The sequence below is a fragment of the Tachyglossus aculeatus genome, chromosome X4 (genome assembly GCF_015852505.1).
Source record: "Tachyglossus aculeatus isolate mTacAcu1 chromosome X4, mTacAcu1.pri, whole genome shotgun sequence".
NCBI classification, from domain to species: Eukaryota; Metazoa; Chordata; class Mammalia; order Monotremata; family Tachyglossidae; genus Tachyglossus; species Tachyglossus aculeatus.
The window spans coordinates 42,528,675-42,545,108 of NC_052098.1; the positions used below are offsets into that span (position 1 = coordinate 42,528,675).

Consider the following 16,434-nt stretch of genomic DNA (forward strand, 5'->3'; position numbering starts at 1 on the left):
TTAAGGTACAAAATGTAATGCAGGATGTTTGCTTTTATTCATATTTGCACTGACTTTGAACAATAGGGAAATTAGGAGAAATATCAGAATACAGAATTTTTCTCCCTTTCCTCAATAAATCTGTCACCAAATTCTCATTTTTTCAAATGGTATTTGTTAAGTGCTATATACCAGGCACTGTACTAAGCACCGGGGTAGATACAGGCTAATCAGGTTGGACACAGTCCATGTCCCACATGGGACTCACAATCTTAACCCCCCATTTTTCAGATGAGATAACTGAGGCACAGAGAAGTTAAGTGACTTGCCCAAGGTCACAGAGGAGACAAGTGGTGAAGCTAGGATTAGAACTCAGGTTCTTCTGACTCCCAGTCCCGGGCTCTATCCACTAGGCCATGCTGCCTCTCATTTGCCTTCAGATTTCCCATCAGGTACAAGTAACTGATCCCCTGCATCCCCTAATAAACAGAGAAGTGGCATGGCATAGTGGATAGAGCAGAGGCCTGGGAGTCATAAGGTCATGGGTTCTAACCCTGCCTCCACCACTTGTCTGCTGTGTGACCCTGGGCAAGTCACTTCACTTCTCTGGGCCTCAGTTACCTCATCTGTAAAATGGGGACTGAGACTGTAAGCCCCACGTGAGACAGGGACTGTGCCCAACCTGACTTGCCCATTTCCACCCCAGCACTTAGTACAGTACCTGGTACCTAGTATGCACCTAACAAATTCCACCATAAATATTATTATTATTTCAATGCCCAATGTATATAGATGAGCTCCAAATCAATGCAAAGGACTGATGCAAAACTCCTGATATGAGCAATGTCCACAAAATTAAATGAAATCCATTCCATTAATGGATTACTTCACCGCTTCATTCAGGATATTAAAAACAATTCTAACTCCCCGTATATTCTTAAAATAAAGCAATGTTCTACGCATGTTCATGAATCGAATACCAGATATGCAGCCTTGGTATCCGAGTCCACTCTCCTACCTTAATAGGACCGTTAGCTGAGGTTTCATCTGAAGATGGCACAAGATCCACATACGCATTAGAAATAACAACGTTCCCAGTCTCCTTAACCTGAGAGAGAAAACGGGGTGGGATTTCACTTACTTCGCCAAGCAAGAAAGGGAAAAAAGCAGATTTCTGTTGCACAATCACACTACCTTTGATAACACTAGAGAAGTGACCATTGGTTCTATGATGAAAAATACAACAGGCAAAATGAAAGCGGGGAGAGATCAATCGACCAATCAATCAATGGTATTTACTGAGTCCATATATACATATATTCTGTGTGCATACTCGTTCAATCATATTTATTGAGTGCTGTGTGCAAAGCAAATATATTGTATATATTTTTTATACTTATATATAAATATACACATTTATATACATTAACACACACACACACACACACACACACACATATACACATGCAGAATGCAAATGTGTGACAACTGCACCCACTAGTGAGTTTGAATAAATGGTACATTCAGTTCTTCCATGACACATGCTTTCACATGTGAGGATAGAACATGGATAAGGACTTAAGGCAGGTTCTTCAGATTCCCTACTTTAATCAGCATAAAATGAGGAGCAATGTAAGAAGAGAGGAGTATAAGCATGGGTGTGGAACAGATCAAGACAAGCTCACTATCACGTGAGTCTTTCTTAATGCAGAGTTCGATAAAGGGAAAATGTCAGTTCCACGATGAGTTAAGTGACTCTGAGAATGGCTCAATCCCTCAACTCATAGTTTACCCTTAAAAGGGAATTTAACCTTTGAGGTGTTACTCGTGGAAACCAAACTTTTAACAAACTACCTCAATTTTACTTCTACTCCTAGACCCTGCTAATTTTGCCCGACACCCCCTATGGTAACAACTTACAAATGGTCATCCATGGTGGATGGGAATTCTGGTTTGCTTTAAGAAAGCAAGGCTGCAGCTTTTCCGGGAGGAACAATTGCCTCAGCGGCCTTCCACCCCCTCCCCATTGCCCTCGCCTGACAGTTCCTCCGGCCCAGAGTTCCCTCCCACCCTCCCTTCCCAACACCTTTGGCCATCGCCTATGCTTTCTACCGTTTGGGGGTTCCCCGCTGACGATCCATCAGGGATCCCTAATACCAATCCGCATTCACGCACACTCCAACAGGATGCAATGAACACAGTTTGGATGATGGAGAAAACACACAAGGGAGGATAATATGAGAAACCACAATTTCTAATATTTAGCTTTTAAGGGTCCGAATACTTTATAAATCAAAGTCTTTCATAAGGCTTCACTTGGCCCCCTGTTTGTACCTTAGTCTGAAAGTGAATCCTGTTTCCATTCTTCCACATCTCTGTTTGTAATGTTTGTCCTGGATACACTGGTTTTGCAAAACGGACCTGTAAAGACAACAGTTTAAAAAGCCCTATCACTTTATCCATTTTAAATACAGAGACATACGTAGCCGTGCCTTAACAATCACTAACTAGCACATAAAACTGAATTTGCCATCTGATAAAACGTAAAGGAATGACAGTGCTGAGGTACATTTTTAGTGGAAAAACAAAAATAACAATAATAATAGTACATATCAAATGCTACCTGTGTTAAGCACTTGGGGTAGAAACAAGATAATCAGATTGGACACGGTACCTGTCCCTCTTGGATTCACAATCTAATGGTTAGGCAGAGCAGGGATCTTATTCCCATTTTATAGATAAGGAAATTGAAGCCCAAAGAAGTTAAGTGACTCCTCCAAGGTATCATAGCAAGCAAACAGTGGAGCCGGAACCCAGGTCTCCAGACTCCTAGACCCATTCTCTTCTGAATTTCCAAGATCATATTAGAGGCAACAATGAAAATATATTGATTGGTAAGGAAAAGGAAAGTTAGAAATGTGTTCCTGAGATTCAGTGACTCCCTGTATTTACAGTATTTAGTAAGTGCTTACTGTGGACTGGATAGCTACAAAGTAATAATAATGGTATTTGTTAAGCACTTACTATGTGCCAGGCACTGTACTAAGCTAATAATTAGATCAGACTCAGTCCCTGTGACCCACAGGGCCCACAGTCGAAGAGATGTTAGATATTTACTCACTGGGGCTCCTTTCCCCACATAAAAATGTTAAGGGAAAAGAGCTAATCTTCAAACATGCAGTAAGCAGGGAACCAAGTTAGAGCTTGCACACCTTAATTGCCTTGAATCTGGCTGGATCATTATCAGCAAACTGACGCAAAATATGCCGGGCAGAAAATCCAAATGAGCACAATCCATGTAATATTGGCCTGTCAAAACCTATGGAAAGAAAGGGTGCATTCATGTAAACTGTGAATACCCTTTGCTGTTACATTCTTGGCTATGATTCCCTTTCTTTTGAGCTCCAACACTAGAGGGGTTTTCCCCTTTACATTTGATTCTAAGGCTAGGGAATATTTTAGGGAAAAAAAAAATATTCCCCACGCGTGGCTGAGTCCTCTTTAAATAGTGCGGGTGAGAGATGCAGTGCTGGGGAAAAAAATGCAGATCAGTGGAAGCAGAGATGAAGGGTTGCTCTTTTCAGCTCTGACTGGCAATTAGTTGTGGAAATGTGGGAGCAGCTTGCAGCCTGAAATAACTGGCTGAGAAAACAATCTTTTTAAGGTCCGACTCCTCTTCTGTTCCTGTACCTGTTGTATGCAAGGGTCATAAGAGAATGCCACACTTCTGCTTTCCTTCCCAGTTTATCTATTTGACACCTAATTTTAATCTGAAGAGGGATGATACTGTGAAAGGCAGCTGCCCCACTACCCACCCGAGGACAGTCAACCCAACACTGACAGAGCCAGTCGGGTCAGCCACCACATCGTCTCGCACCCCAAAATGTCTAACAGTTGCCCATTCCTCTCCGCATCTAGCAGAAACTCCTACCCATAGGCTTTAAGACACTTCATCAACTCTCTTCCCACTACTTAGCCTCACTCCTCTCCCACTGGACTGAAATTCACACACTCCATTCCTCTCAATCAACCAATCAATCAATCATATTTATTGAGCGCTTACTGTGTGCAGAGCACTGTACTAAGCGCTTGGGAAGTACAAGTTGGCAACATATAGAGACAGTCCCTACCCAACAGTGGGCTCACAGTCTAGAAGCGGGAGACAGAGAACAAAACCAAACATATTAACAAAATAAAATACATAGAATAGATATGTACAAGTAAAATAGAGTAATAAATATGTACAAACATATATACATATATACAGGTGCTGTGGGGAAGGGAAGGAGGTAAGATGGTGGGGATGGAGAGGGGGACAGGAAGGGAGGGGCTCAGACTGGGAAGGCCTCCTGGAGGAGGTGAGCTCTCAGTAGGGCCTTGAAGGGAAGAAGAGAGCTAGCTTGGTGGATGTGCGGAGGGAGGGCATTCCAGGCCAGGGGGATGACGTGGGCCGGGGGTCGACGGCGGGACAGGCGAGAATGAGGCGCGGTGAGAAGATTAGCGGCAGAGGAGCGGAGGGTGGGGGCTGGGCTGTAGAAGGAGAGAAGGGAGGTGAGGTAGGAGGGGGCAAGGTGATGGAGAGCCTTGAAGCCGAGGGTGAGGAGTTTCTGCCTGATGCGCAGATTGATTGGTAGCCACTGGAGATTTTTGAGGAGGGGAGTAACATGCCCAGAGCGTTTCTGGACAAAGACAATCCGGGCAGCGGCGTGAAGTATGGACTGAAGTGGGGAGAGACACGAGGATGGGAGATCAGAGAGGAGGCTGATGCAGTAGTCCAGACGGGGTAGGATGAGAGCTTGAACGAGCAGGGTAGCGGTTGGATGGAGAGGAAAGGGCGGATCTTGGCAATGTTGCGGAGCTGAGACCGGCTGGTTTTGGTGACGGCTTGGATGTGAGGTGTGAATGAGAGAGCGGAGTCGAGGATGACACTAAGGTTGCGGTCTTGTGAGATGGGAAGGATGGTAATGCCATTAAGCTAACCATCAAGCTAACCTCAAGCTAACCTACTCGCTGTGCCTTGCTCTCACCTTCTAGATGCGGGCCTCTTGCTCATGCCTCCCTCCTGCCTGGAACTCTTCTCCCCTTCACATCTGGAAGGCTACTTCTCTCCCCTTCTTCAAGGCTCTTCTGAAACTAAATCTCCTCCAGGAGGCCTTCTGGGATTAATTTCTTACCCTCCTCACCCTATTTCTCCCCACTACTGCCACTTCACCATTACCGTAACACCTAAGCACTTGGGCAATCACCCAAACTTCTCCCAAAGCATATCTTTCAACTGTATTTCTTCCCCCTTCCGTGTAATTTACTTTAGTTTCCGTCTCCCCCCGCTAAATTGTAATTTTCTTTGGGCTGAGAATCATGTCTAATAACTACCTCCTGCTGCTTCCAACTTCCTCCCAATTGGCAATGGTGCCTCTTAAAACAGGCTCAGTTCTGTTACATTCCTTAATTCCAGCCTGTCAATATAGATTTGCAAAGGGGGAAAGACATGTACTCCACATACCTAAGTCCTATGGATCACTGAGAACGAAAGACAAACTACAGTATGTGTTTCCATGATCCTTTTCACAGTAATTCCTTTTCACAGCCCAGTAATTCACACAACAAAATTTTCATTGTAAGGAGGCACAAATGTTACAAAAATCACATCAATTCTTCAAAAAGCAATGGTCTTGATCCACAGTGTAGGTCTGAAGTGGGAGGGTTGGGACAATTCTGGCCACAATAGCCCGTGGAGACAGGGACCAAAAAAAACTGGACACAGCAAAAGAATGGGATAAAGTTGGAACAGGTGGGAATGAAAACTGGCATCATGGGGGGAAAAACATCTCCTCAGACTTCCAGGAGGGGACCAGGTGGCTAGTATGCCCACCAAAGAGAGTTACCAAGATGTCATATTCCTGGCAAAGCTCTCTGCTCATAATTGCCACTACATGCCTTCACTTTAGCAAGTCCTGCACCTGCATCTCCCACTCCCTTCTGCGTCACCCTGACTTGCTCCCTTTATTCATGACCCCTCCCAGCCCCATAGCATATGTATATATCTTTAATTTATAATAAAAATAATAATGGCATTAGTTAAGTGCTTACTATGTGCCAAGTACTGTTCCAAGCTCTGGGAGGATACAAGGTAATCAGGTTGTCCCACATGGGGCTCAAGGTCTTAATCCCCGTTTTACAGATGAGGTAACTGAGGCACAGAGAAGTTAAGTGACTTCCCCAGAGTCACACAGCTGACAAGTGGGGGAGTCGGGACTAGAACCCATGACCTCTGACTCTCAAGCCCATGATCTTTCCAATGAGCCATGTTGCTTCTCTAAATGAATAAATTTATTCATTTGTAGTAATATCTGTCTCCCCCTCTAGACTGTAAGCTCGTTGTGGGCAGGAACTATGTCTGTTTATTGTTCTATTGTCCTCTCCCAAGCACTTAGTACACTGCTCTGCACACAGTAAGCTCTCAATAAATGACTGAATGAATGAACTTAGAGATACTTCCCATTAGCAGCCTTTACCCACCTCTCTGCACCAGCTAACGCACACTGCAGTGGCCCAGCTGAGAAACAAATGTATCAATTATGACCAGATTTTCTACCTCCAGAACAAAATTAACATACCAACAGGACTTAGGATTCACATGTATGGAAATAACAACACCTACCTTTAAAAGAGCCTTCAGTTTCAATACCAAATCAAGGCATTTACACCTCAACTACCATTTCCCACAGACAAAATACATCACCTCACCTCCTAGGGCAGCAAAATCTGGGTCAATGTGCAAGGGATTCCAATCCCCATTGAGGCGGTACAAGGCAGCCTGTGGAAAAAATGATATAGAGGTAAGTAAGTTGGTGTTGGCAAAAAAAAAAAAAAAAAAAGGAAACACACAGCTGGTTGGTATGCAAGAAAAACAACACAAGGGATGTACTTGAGGTTTAGATTTAAAAAAAAAACAACTCTCCAATCAGGGATATTAAATATAAATTAAATGCTTTCAGCAGCACCTGCCTCCAAAACCAATACAACCAAAGAATTAATTGTCAGAGACACAGACAAATGAACACAAACCTGCACCTGGATGTTCTTATTGCCCAAGGTGAAAATCAGAGCACTGACACCCATCATTCCAATTCCACTATGACCTGACAGAGAGGGGCATATATGTGTAGATGTATAGCCTTTTTCACCAACTTATTCAATGAGCTCAGGAGCAAGCAGTCCAAAAATGTGTTTTACAAGATAGGATTGGAAAGGGGAAAACTTAAGGTGGGGCGCATTTAGGGGTGTTAAATAGATGCCCAGGAGGGCAAACATCATTTATAGATAGTGAGCCCCTAGAGGAACAGGGTCTGTGCCTAATTCCCACCTGTATACTTTTTCCCAGCATTTACTAAAATGCTCTACACACACTAAGCACTTAATAAATACTACTACTTATTACAGTCCTCCAAGCATCCTAATGTCACTAACAGAGATGGGAACCTAGGATGGATGATCCATGGATCTGATCAATCAATCAATTGTATTTATTGAGCGCTTACTGTGTGCAGAGCACTGTACTACATGCTTGGGAAGTACAAGTTGGCAACATCTGATCTTCGGTGGCCTGAGAAATCACAAACGGACTGGATGTGAAAATGCCAAAATACTTCTTGCGAACTTCAATTATCTTTCAGTGTAGCCTAATGGAAAAAGCAAGGGCCTGGGTGTCAGAGAACCTAGGTTCTCCCCTTTCCTCAATATGGAAGCAGATAGGGACAGCAGGAGCTGGGGAAGATGGGAGGAAGAATAGGGAAGAGGTGGGAAGAGAAAATTATTCTTTAGTCCATTCCCTGGCTTCCCCTGGTCTCCATGAAAACAGAAAGCAGGTTTGCATCCTTCCAGTTTTTGACTTTTAAACTGCTTAAAGATTTGAGTTGTTCCTTAAAATGAAAGGACGAAGTTCTGAGAAACAACTAAATTGAAGACACCAAATTTAACTATACATAATTGCAAAAAGCTTTCTATAATCATTTTTGGCTTTGTGAGGCCTGAAACAAAGTAGCTAGTTCAGCATCTCAACTCCACTTCCTCTGTAAAATTTATCTTTCTTCCTGCAAAGTAGATGGAGTAGAATTTAGTTTACCTGTGTGGACTGTGTGGAAAGAGCATGGACCTGGGAATCAGGGCCCAACTCCACCATTTGCCTGCTGTGTCAAGTTGGCTAACTTGGTTAACTTCTCTGTGCAACAGTTTCCTCTCCTGTAAAATGGGGAATCAATATCTGTTCTCTGCCTTTAGACTGTGATGCCCATGTGAGACAGGGACTGTGTCTGACCTGATGATCTTGTATCTACCCCAGCCTTAGTACAGTGCTTGGCACATAGCAAGCTTAACAAATACAATTACTATTATTATTATTACCACTGACTTAGCAAATTTTCTTCTCACCATCATTTTTTGTTAAATATCAATTCACATTATGGTACTTCTTGGACAATACTCCCATCCCTAGACAAAGTTTCTGTCAAATTCTAGCAAACTTTAATCAATTTGTGTTGTGACTCGATTGAAAGCATGTGAACAGCCCATGATTACAATATCCAAAACATGGAAGTCTTTCCCCCACCCCCATGTTCATCTGAATGGCATTGTTTGCTCCCTTTATTCATCCCCTCTCCCAGCACCACAGCACTTACGTACATATCTGTAATTTATTTATTTATATTAATGTATGCCCCTCCCCCCCAGACTGTGAGCTCACTGTGAACAGGGAATATGTCTGTTAATTGTTATACTGTACTCTCCCAAGCGCTCAGTACAGTGCTTTGCACACGGTAAGCACTCAGTAAATATGATTGATTGAATGAATGAATATCGTTTCCCAGAAAGGGTACAAATCAATCAATGGTGTATATTGAGTGCCTGTTGTGTGCACAGTATTATACTAAGTGTTCAAGAGAGCACAAAATAGGTAGAAGGCATAACCCCTGACCACAAGGACCTTAAGATATAATTGGGGAGACAAAAATATAAAATAATTCAGAAATAGAAGGAAGAAGTGCACAAACAGTTGAGCATTGAAATCTTTACGTATCAAAGTGCAATGAGATAGTGTGAGTACAAAAGTGCTGAAATGACATGAGGAGAGGAAATTTTTTAAAATTATACTGTCTTCCAGTTTCATAGTCAGATCTGAACTATCAAAAAAAAATCACCTTTAGGTTTAGTTTCAGTTTTTCCAATATCCTGAAATGATTTTAACAAGCAGTAGGTTTTCTTAAGTAACCTTGTTACTTTGATCGGTCATACTTTCCAACAATCAAGAGTATTCATTGACCTCTTATTCTATGCAGAGATTTTGGGGGATTACAAAAGAGTTAGTACTCATAATCCTTCTCCTCAAAGAGTTTACAATCTAGCGGGGGTAACAGGTGCTAAAATAAATACAGGTATAAGGAAGCAATAAGAGCATAAAGATGCATACATAAATGCACTGGGGGAAAAGGGGAGGTGAGTACCCCAGTGTGTAGGTAACATGGAAGTGCTGAAGTGGAAAAGTTATGGAGGGGTGGGGAGGAGGGGGGATATGGGTAGAGAAATCAATTAGTCGGGGAAGGCCTCCTGGAGGTGAGGTGATTTTAGAAGGGCCTTGAAGATGGGGAGAGCAGTTTGCCGGAAGTGAAGAGACAGGAAATTCCAGGTAGGAGGGAGGGTGTTCACAAGAGGCTGGTGTTGAGAGGGAAGACAGCTGATTGACAACCTTAAAGCCTATGGTAGGAGTTTCTGCTTGCTGCAGAGAGGAATGTGCAACCACTGGAGCTTTTTGAGGAGTGGGGAAACACACACAGAATGATGTTTTAGAAAATGATCCAGGCAGCAGTGTGAATTATGGATTGGAGAAGGCAAGGACTGAATGCAGGGAAGTCAATGAGGAGGTTGTTGTAGGAGTCGGCATGGTGGCGGTTTGAATTAAAAGGAAGGGGAAGATTTGGGAAAAGTTATGGAGGAAGAACTGGCAGGACGTGGTGACAGGCTTAGAGACGAGTTTATATTCTGTCACCTCATCTCAAGACCATAAGCTAGTTTTGGACAAGGAATGTGTCTACCAACTCTGTTGAACTATACTCTCCCAAGGGCTTAGTACAATGCTCTTCCCAGAATAAGCACTCAGTAAATACCTTTGAGTGGTTGGGGGGAGTCAAGGATGCCAAGGTTTCAGGCTTGAGAAATGGGGACAAGGGGTGGTGGCTGCCAACAGTAACTGGCAAGTTAAGAGGAGGAGAGGACTTGGGAAGGAAGATGGACTTGTTGAGCTTGAAGTGTTGTAGAGATGCTCTGAAGCAGGAAGAGATGCAAGATTGTAGTGACGGAGAGAGATCAGGGCCAGAGAGGTAGATTTAGGGGTTATCCACACAGAGGTGGTAGTTGAAGCCGTGGAAATGGATGAGTTCTTCAAGGGAGACTCAAGACTGTAACTCAAGAACAGAAGGACCCAGGGTCTTTCCTAAGGTCATTAAAGGGAAAATGTCAGTTCCAAGATGAGTTAAGTGACACTGAGGATGGCTGAATCCCTCAACCCATAATTTACCCTTAAAAGGGAATTTAACCTTTGAGGTGTTACTTGTGGAGACCAGGACCTCAGGGCCAACCACAGTTAAGGAGTGGGAAACAGAGGAAGAGCTGGTGAGAGAGACAAGTATGATGGTAATGTTTCTTGTACTGTCAGTGTTAACAAGAAAAAAAAATCTGTTTACTGGAAATGACAAGAGTCAACTGATTAGGGATATCAGGCTGCAGCCAATCATGATGTGGCTGGATTGTTGTCCAATTAATGATGAGAAATGTCAGGTCATATTTCCCAACAGTTTAGGAGTTCTGCCAGAAGGTTGAAAGAAGGCAGTGTCCCCTGAGGCTAGGCCAATTGTTTTCATCCATTTGTGGATTAGAAGAAAGGTCAACGTAACCAACACTGGGAAGGGTAACCCGCTATCATCTCACCTATCTTCCTTCCAAAAGGCTGAGACTCGGCTTATTTCTACTTTCTCTACATAAAAACCCACAGTTCCCAGTGACAAACTTTGCCCGATCACTGGCATAAATTGTGATGAGAGCAAGAGGAACAAAAGCTTGGTGCTGCAGCTTTCCAGAAGTCTAGGCTTATCCCCAACTGCACAAAAATCTTGAAACTCTAGACTGCGAGCTCCCTCCGGGAAGAGCACATGTTTTTCAGCTCTACTGAGGATGCTAAGATCTCTCTCTGCCAAGCTGCCTCAGCAGGCCCAGACCATCAAACATCGCCTGGGATAGAGAGCTGCCCTAAGACGCTAAGATTTCTCTCTCTTCCGAGTTGCCTCACCTAGCCCAGGTCATCGAACATCACCCGGGCCAGAAAGCTGCTGCGGATCTCTCTCTGCCGAGCTCCTTCAGCCGACCCAGATCATCCAATACCACCCGGAACAGAGAGTTGTCCGAGGACACTGTGATCTCTCTCTGCCGAGTAGCCTCATCCCGCCCAGGACATCAAACATCGCCCGGGACAGAAAGCTGCCGTGGAGAGGTCTACGGACCCGCAGAAGTGAAGCAACTTGCCCGAGGTCAAACTGCAGGCAAGTGACGGATCTGGATTAGAACTCAGGTCATCCAACTCCCAATCCCGTGCTATTTCCACTAGGCCATGCTTCTTCATGTTGGGCTTTGTACAATCCTTTTCCAGACAAAAATTCATTTTCCAGTATAAGTGCCTGATCCAGAGGCTTGTGCTAATTCTAGCCCTTATATAAAATTAACTTTTAAAAACCAGCCCATCTGGAGTTAGTGTCCAAGTGGGGTAAATGCTCATACTTTACCATAATAATAAAAATAATGTGGTATTTGTTAAGTGCTTATGTGCCAAGCACCATATTAAGTGCTGGGGTAGATTCATTCAATCATATTCAACTGTATTTATTGACTACCTACTATGTGCAGAGCACTGTACTAAGCTCTTGGGAAGTACAAGTTGGCAACATATAGAGACGGTCCCTATCCAAAAATGGGCTCACAGTCTAGAAGGGGGAGACAGACAACAAAACAAAACATGTGGACAGGAAAACATGTGGGTAGATAAAAGATAATCAGGTTGGACACAGTCCCTGTCCTAAGAACAATAGGCAAGTGGCAGAGCCAGGATTAGAACCCAGGTCCCCTGACTCCCAAGCCCATGACTGAGCCATTCCACACACCTGGAGGAAACCCCGAGGAAGGGATGAAGGGTCAAAGGTATCTATTGATCACTCACTTTTACTGTGTGCAGAGCACTGTACTAAGCACTTAGTAGAGTACAATATAACAAAGTTGGCAGATACATTCCCTGCCCATAACAAGTTTACAGACTAGAAGGGGCAACATTAATACAAATGAATAAATGACGGATATGGATACAAGTGCATTTTCTGAGTTTCCATTTGGAACTTTTATTGCCAGAGCACCTTATATTAGTTTTTTTAATTTGCTCCCCAGAACACTCCTGCAAGGCAGGGGTCAGGTATTCTTATCCCCATTTTACGTAAGTACCTATGCCACAATTGTATTTCCCACAGTTGCCCCTGCCCCGTTTTGAGGATCATAGCAATCCAGACTCTTTCTTTGGGCAACAGAAGAGAAGAAAACGGAGTTACAAAGTAATTTACCTCATAGAAAGCTAAAAAGCTTCCAATAATGTGGTGGTGTCCTCCCTTTCACTACATCTAATGAAATTCATTTTCATCTTTTTCCCTTCCTCGGGAAATTATATTTCTATCTGCCCAGGAGGGATAAATACAGAAACAGAAAAGTCACACTTCTTAAAGAAGCATCTCAAAATGGAAAGAGCATTCCCAGAAATTTGCTGTTACTAGGTATTCCTTCATTAGAAAATTTTCATGGGTATTAAGAAGGCAATCTTCTCTGTATGAGAAGTCTTCAGAAGCAATAAGGGTGCACTCTCCTATCCACACAATGGACTTTCTCTTCTCCTTAGCTTTCTTTCATTGTCCTTTGTTTTTTACAGTGTACTTAGCATGGCCTCCAAATGTGTGAACTGCCAACAACATTTCTTTCCTCCATCCAAAAACAAATTATTCATGGCATGAAGAGCAAAATCACGCAAAATCACCTGCGGCTTCTAAGATGTTTTATGGGCCTGCCCTTGGAAGTTAGTATAAATGAACTGGTTTCCAGGCAACGCTGAATCGTCTTTTCCTCTCAGAGTAAGAAGAGTCAACATTTGCAGGCTGACACTATTTTTCCTGCATCCTCTCCACTATTTTCAAAAGCCTGTGAGCCCCATGAGGATCAGGGAATGTGTTTGATTTGATTATCTTGTATCCACCCCAGTGCTTAGAACAGTGCATGGCACATAGCAGAGGCTTAAATATTCTTCTTCTTATTATTGTTATTATCATTATTGTTATCATGCCAAATGATCAGCTCAGGACCTAAGTGCCTAACAGAGCCTCAAGCTCCCCTGTTCTGGCCTGTTTAATGACCCTTTTCCTCCAGCTTTAAGGTTTAGAAGTTAACAATTGTAAGTTAATGCTCTGCATGAGCTTCATTCCCAAAGGCATCTTTCAGTAAAGTGGGGATTATGACTGTGAGCCCCATGTGGAACAGGGACTGAGTTCAACCTGATTGTCTTGCATCTGGTACAGGGCCTGACACATAGTAACAAATACCACAGTTACTATTATTATTAGGCATAAAATCATCAGGTGGTCACTTAAGCCTTCTAAATTTGCCAGAAATGTGATTCAAATAACTGCCTGACTGATTCCAGTGCCTCGTAGCCATCCAGCCCATCTTTCTTAACTGTCCATCAGGTAGACTCTGATCATTAGTGGTATTTATTGAGTGCCTTCTGACTCTCAAGCACTGTGCTAAGTGCTCCAGAGCATACACACGCAAGACGGCTGCACTCAAAGAGCTTACCATCTAATGGGTGAACAGGCAGACAGGTCATTTTCAAATAGTGGGAGCAGGGGGAAGAATACTACAGCAGGAAGTAATGCACAAGTAGCAAGGTAAAAATAACAGAATAAATGAAATAGGCAAGTGCTGAGGGTGAGAATAAAATGTGTTAAGGGTAGCATCAATTAATCTGGGGAGGCTTCCTGGTGGAGGTGGGCTTTTCAAGAAGGCTCTGAAGATGAGTGAGGGAGTTCCAGGCTGGGTGAAGGGTGTGAGTGAGGGGTTGGAGGTGGATTGTTGAGAGCAAGGTACAGTTAAAAGGTGGGAGCTGGGGAGGAGTGGGCAAAGAGACCTGAAATGGAAGATAAAGCCGATGGAGAGCCTTGAGGTCAGCGATAAGTCTCTTTTTGTGGAGAGAGTGTGAGCCCCCCTTCCAGACTGTGAGCCTATTGTTGGGTAGGGATTGTCTATCTGTTGCTGAATTGTACTTTCCAAGCGCTTAGTACAGTGCTCTGCACACAGTAAGCGCTCAATAAATACAATTGAATGAATGAATGAAGAGGGATACAGTTAGAGAAGCAGCATTGCATAGTGGATAGGCCAAGGGTCTGGTAGTCAGAAGGTCATGGATTCTAATCTCGGCTCTGCCACTTGTCTGCTGTGTGACCTTGGGCAAGTCACTTCACTTCTCTGGGCCTCAATTCCCTCATCTGTAAAATGGGGACTGAGACTGTGAGGCCCACATGGGACAGGGGATTGTGTCCAATTCGATTTGCCTGTATCCACCCCAGTGCTTAGTACAGTGCCTGGCACATTGTCGGTGATTAACAAATACCTTCATCATTATTATTATTATTATCCCTGCTACTTTAATGCCTCAAATTGTCAAGCCACACCAACACATTTTCAGCAACAAATATTTTCATTCCTGAGAGAAGAGAAGAGGGGTTGAGGCAACCAGTTTTAATTTTCAACATGTGTTGAAGAGCTGTTTGTTTGGTACACTTGGCTTCATTTTTGTGTCACATAATCAGGTCAGAAATCATGACTCTCACCTGATGAAAGTGAGGGAGAGTGGAAATAAAGAGGGAACATGAGTACATTACTATATGACTGCTTCAAATGTAATATGAAATACATTTTTTTTTGGTACTTGTTAAGCGCTTATTACATGCCAGGCACTGTTCTAAGTGCTGGGTTACAGACAAGCTAATCAATTTAGACACAGTCCATACCCTACATGGAGCTCACAGGCTTAATCCCCATTTCACAGATGAGGTAACTGAGGCACCGAGAAACTAAGTGACTTGCCCAAGGTCACAGAGCAGACAAGTGGTGGAGTCGGAACTAGAACCCAGATCATTTCTGACTCCCAGGCCCGTGCTCTATCCACTAGACCATGCTACTTCTTAGTATGATAGCCCTGGTTCTCACGAGAGGCCCATCCTCAAGAAATTCCCAAAGACAGCAAGCTCAAAAGTCAGACACAAGTAAATACAGCTAGGAAATAGGGAAGAAGGAGACAGCAGGAACTCAAACTGCCCAGGCCACTGATGGCTCCCTCACCCCTGAAACTTGCCCATTTACATCTGAAAGTGATGGAGAAAGGAGAGGACATGATGGAGGAGGAAAGAAAGATAGAAAGAGGGCCCCCCTGTTACTCAGAAGCCTCAGAAAATACCCAAGTGACTATTCAACTAATCCAGTTCCCTCCACAGTGCCATTGTACCTCCATCTCGTCTATCTATCTCGCCACCCAACCTTCCACCCATGTCCTGCCTCAGGTCTGGAACTCCCTTCCCCTCTTCATACTTGACAAATGATCACTCTCCCCATCCTCAAAGTCTTACTCAAAGCACATCTCCTCCAAGAGGCCTTCCCTGACTATGACCTCCCTTCCTTTTCTCCCACTCCCTGCTGAGTCATCCTTGCATTTGGAACTGTACCCTTTATCCACCCCAACCTTAATCCCATAGTACCTTAAATACACATCCATAACTGATTTGCTTATATTAATGGTTGTCTCCCCCTCTAGACCGCGAGCGTCTTGTGGGCAGGGAATGTCTACCAACTCTGTTATACTGTACTCTCCCAAGCACTTAGTACAGTGGTCTGCACACAGAAAACGCTCAATAAATACGACTGATGGATTAATTGATTCAAGCTCTTTTCTTTGCTTTATTTTGGAAGTACAAGGCCAGCCTCGTATTGTTTCCAAAGCCGATAACGGAGAGAGCTTGGAATAGTCAGGTGAGAGTGGATTTAGGAGATACTAGTGTTGATTATATTTGGAATACTTCCTGGTATTCATTCATTCAATCGTATTTATTGAGCGCTTACTGTGTGCAGAACACTGAACTAAGTGCTTGGACAGTACAATTCGGCAACAAATAGAGACAATCCCTACCCAACAACGGGCTCACAGTCTCATCTGATTCCGTTCCTTCACATTTTAAACTATTGTTGTTTATTATAGCTGCGGCTTTGATGGAGAACTCTGAGTCACAAGGAGCCTGAAATTTTGCTCCTCTATTCACAATGTCCCATTGT

The 16,434-nt window shown here is 43.5% G+C and overlaps 1 protein-coding gene across 3 annotated transcripts in view; it reads right to left on the reverse strand.

The window, feature by feature from the left end:
• The window catches only part of HSD17B4 (hydroxysteroid 17-beta dehydrogenase 4), a 116,878-nt gene that overhangs the window by 18,203 nt on the left and 82,241 nt on the right, over positions 1-16,434 (reverse strand). For all 3 annotated transcript variants that reach the window (XM_038769455.1, XM_038769456.1, XM_038769457.1), the window contains exons 18-21: positions 6,727-6,796; positions 3,192-3,298; positions 2,314-2,400; positions 998-1,087 (exon numbers count right to left, since the gene is read on the reverse strand). In XM_038769455.1, coding sequence (XP_038625383.1) covers positions 998-1,087; positions 2,314-2,400; positions 3,192-3,298; positions 6,727-6,796 — 354 coding nt within the window. The remainder of the gene's footprint in view (positions 1-997; positions 1,088-2,313; positions 2,401-3,191; positions 3,299-6,726; positions 6,797-16,434) is intronic.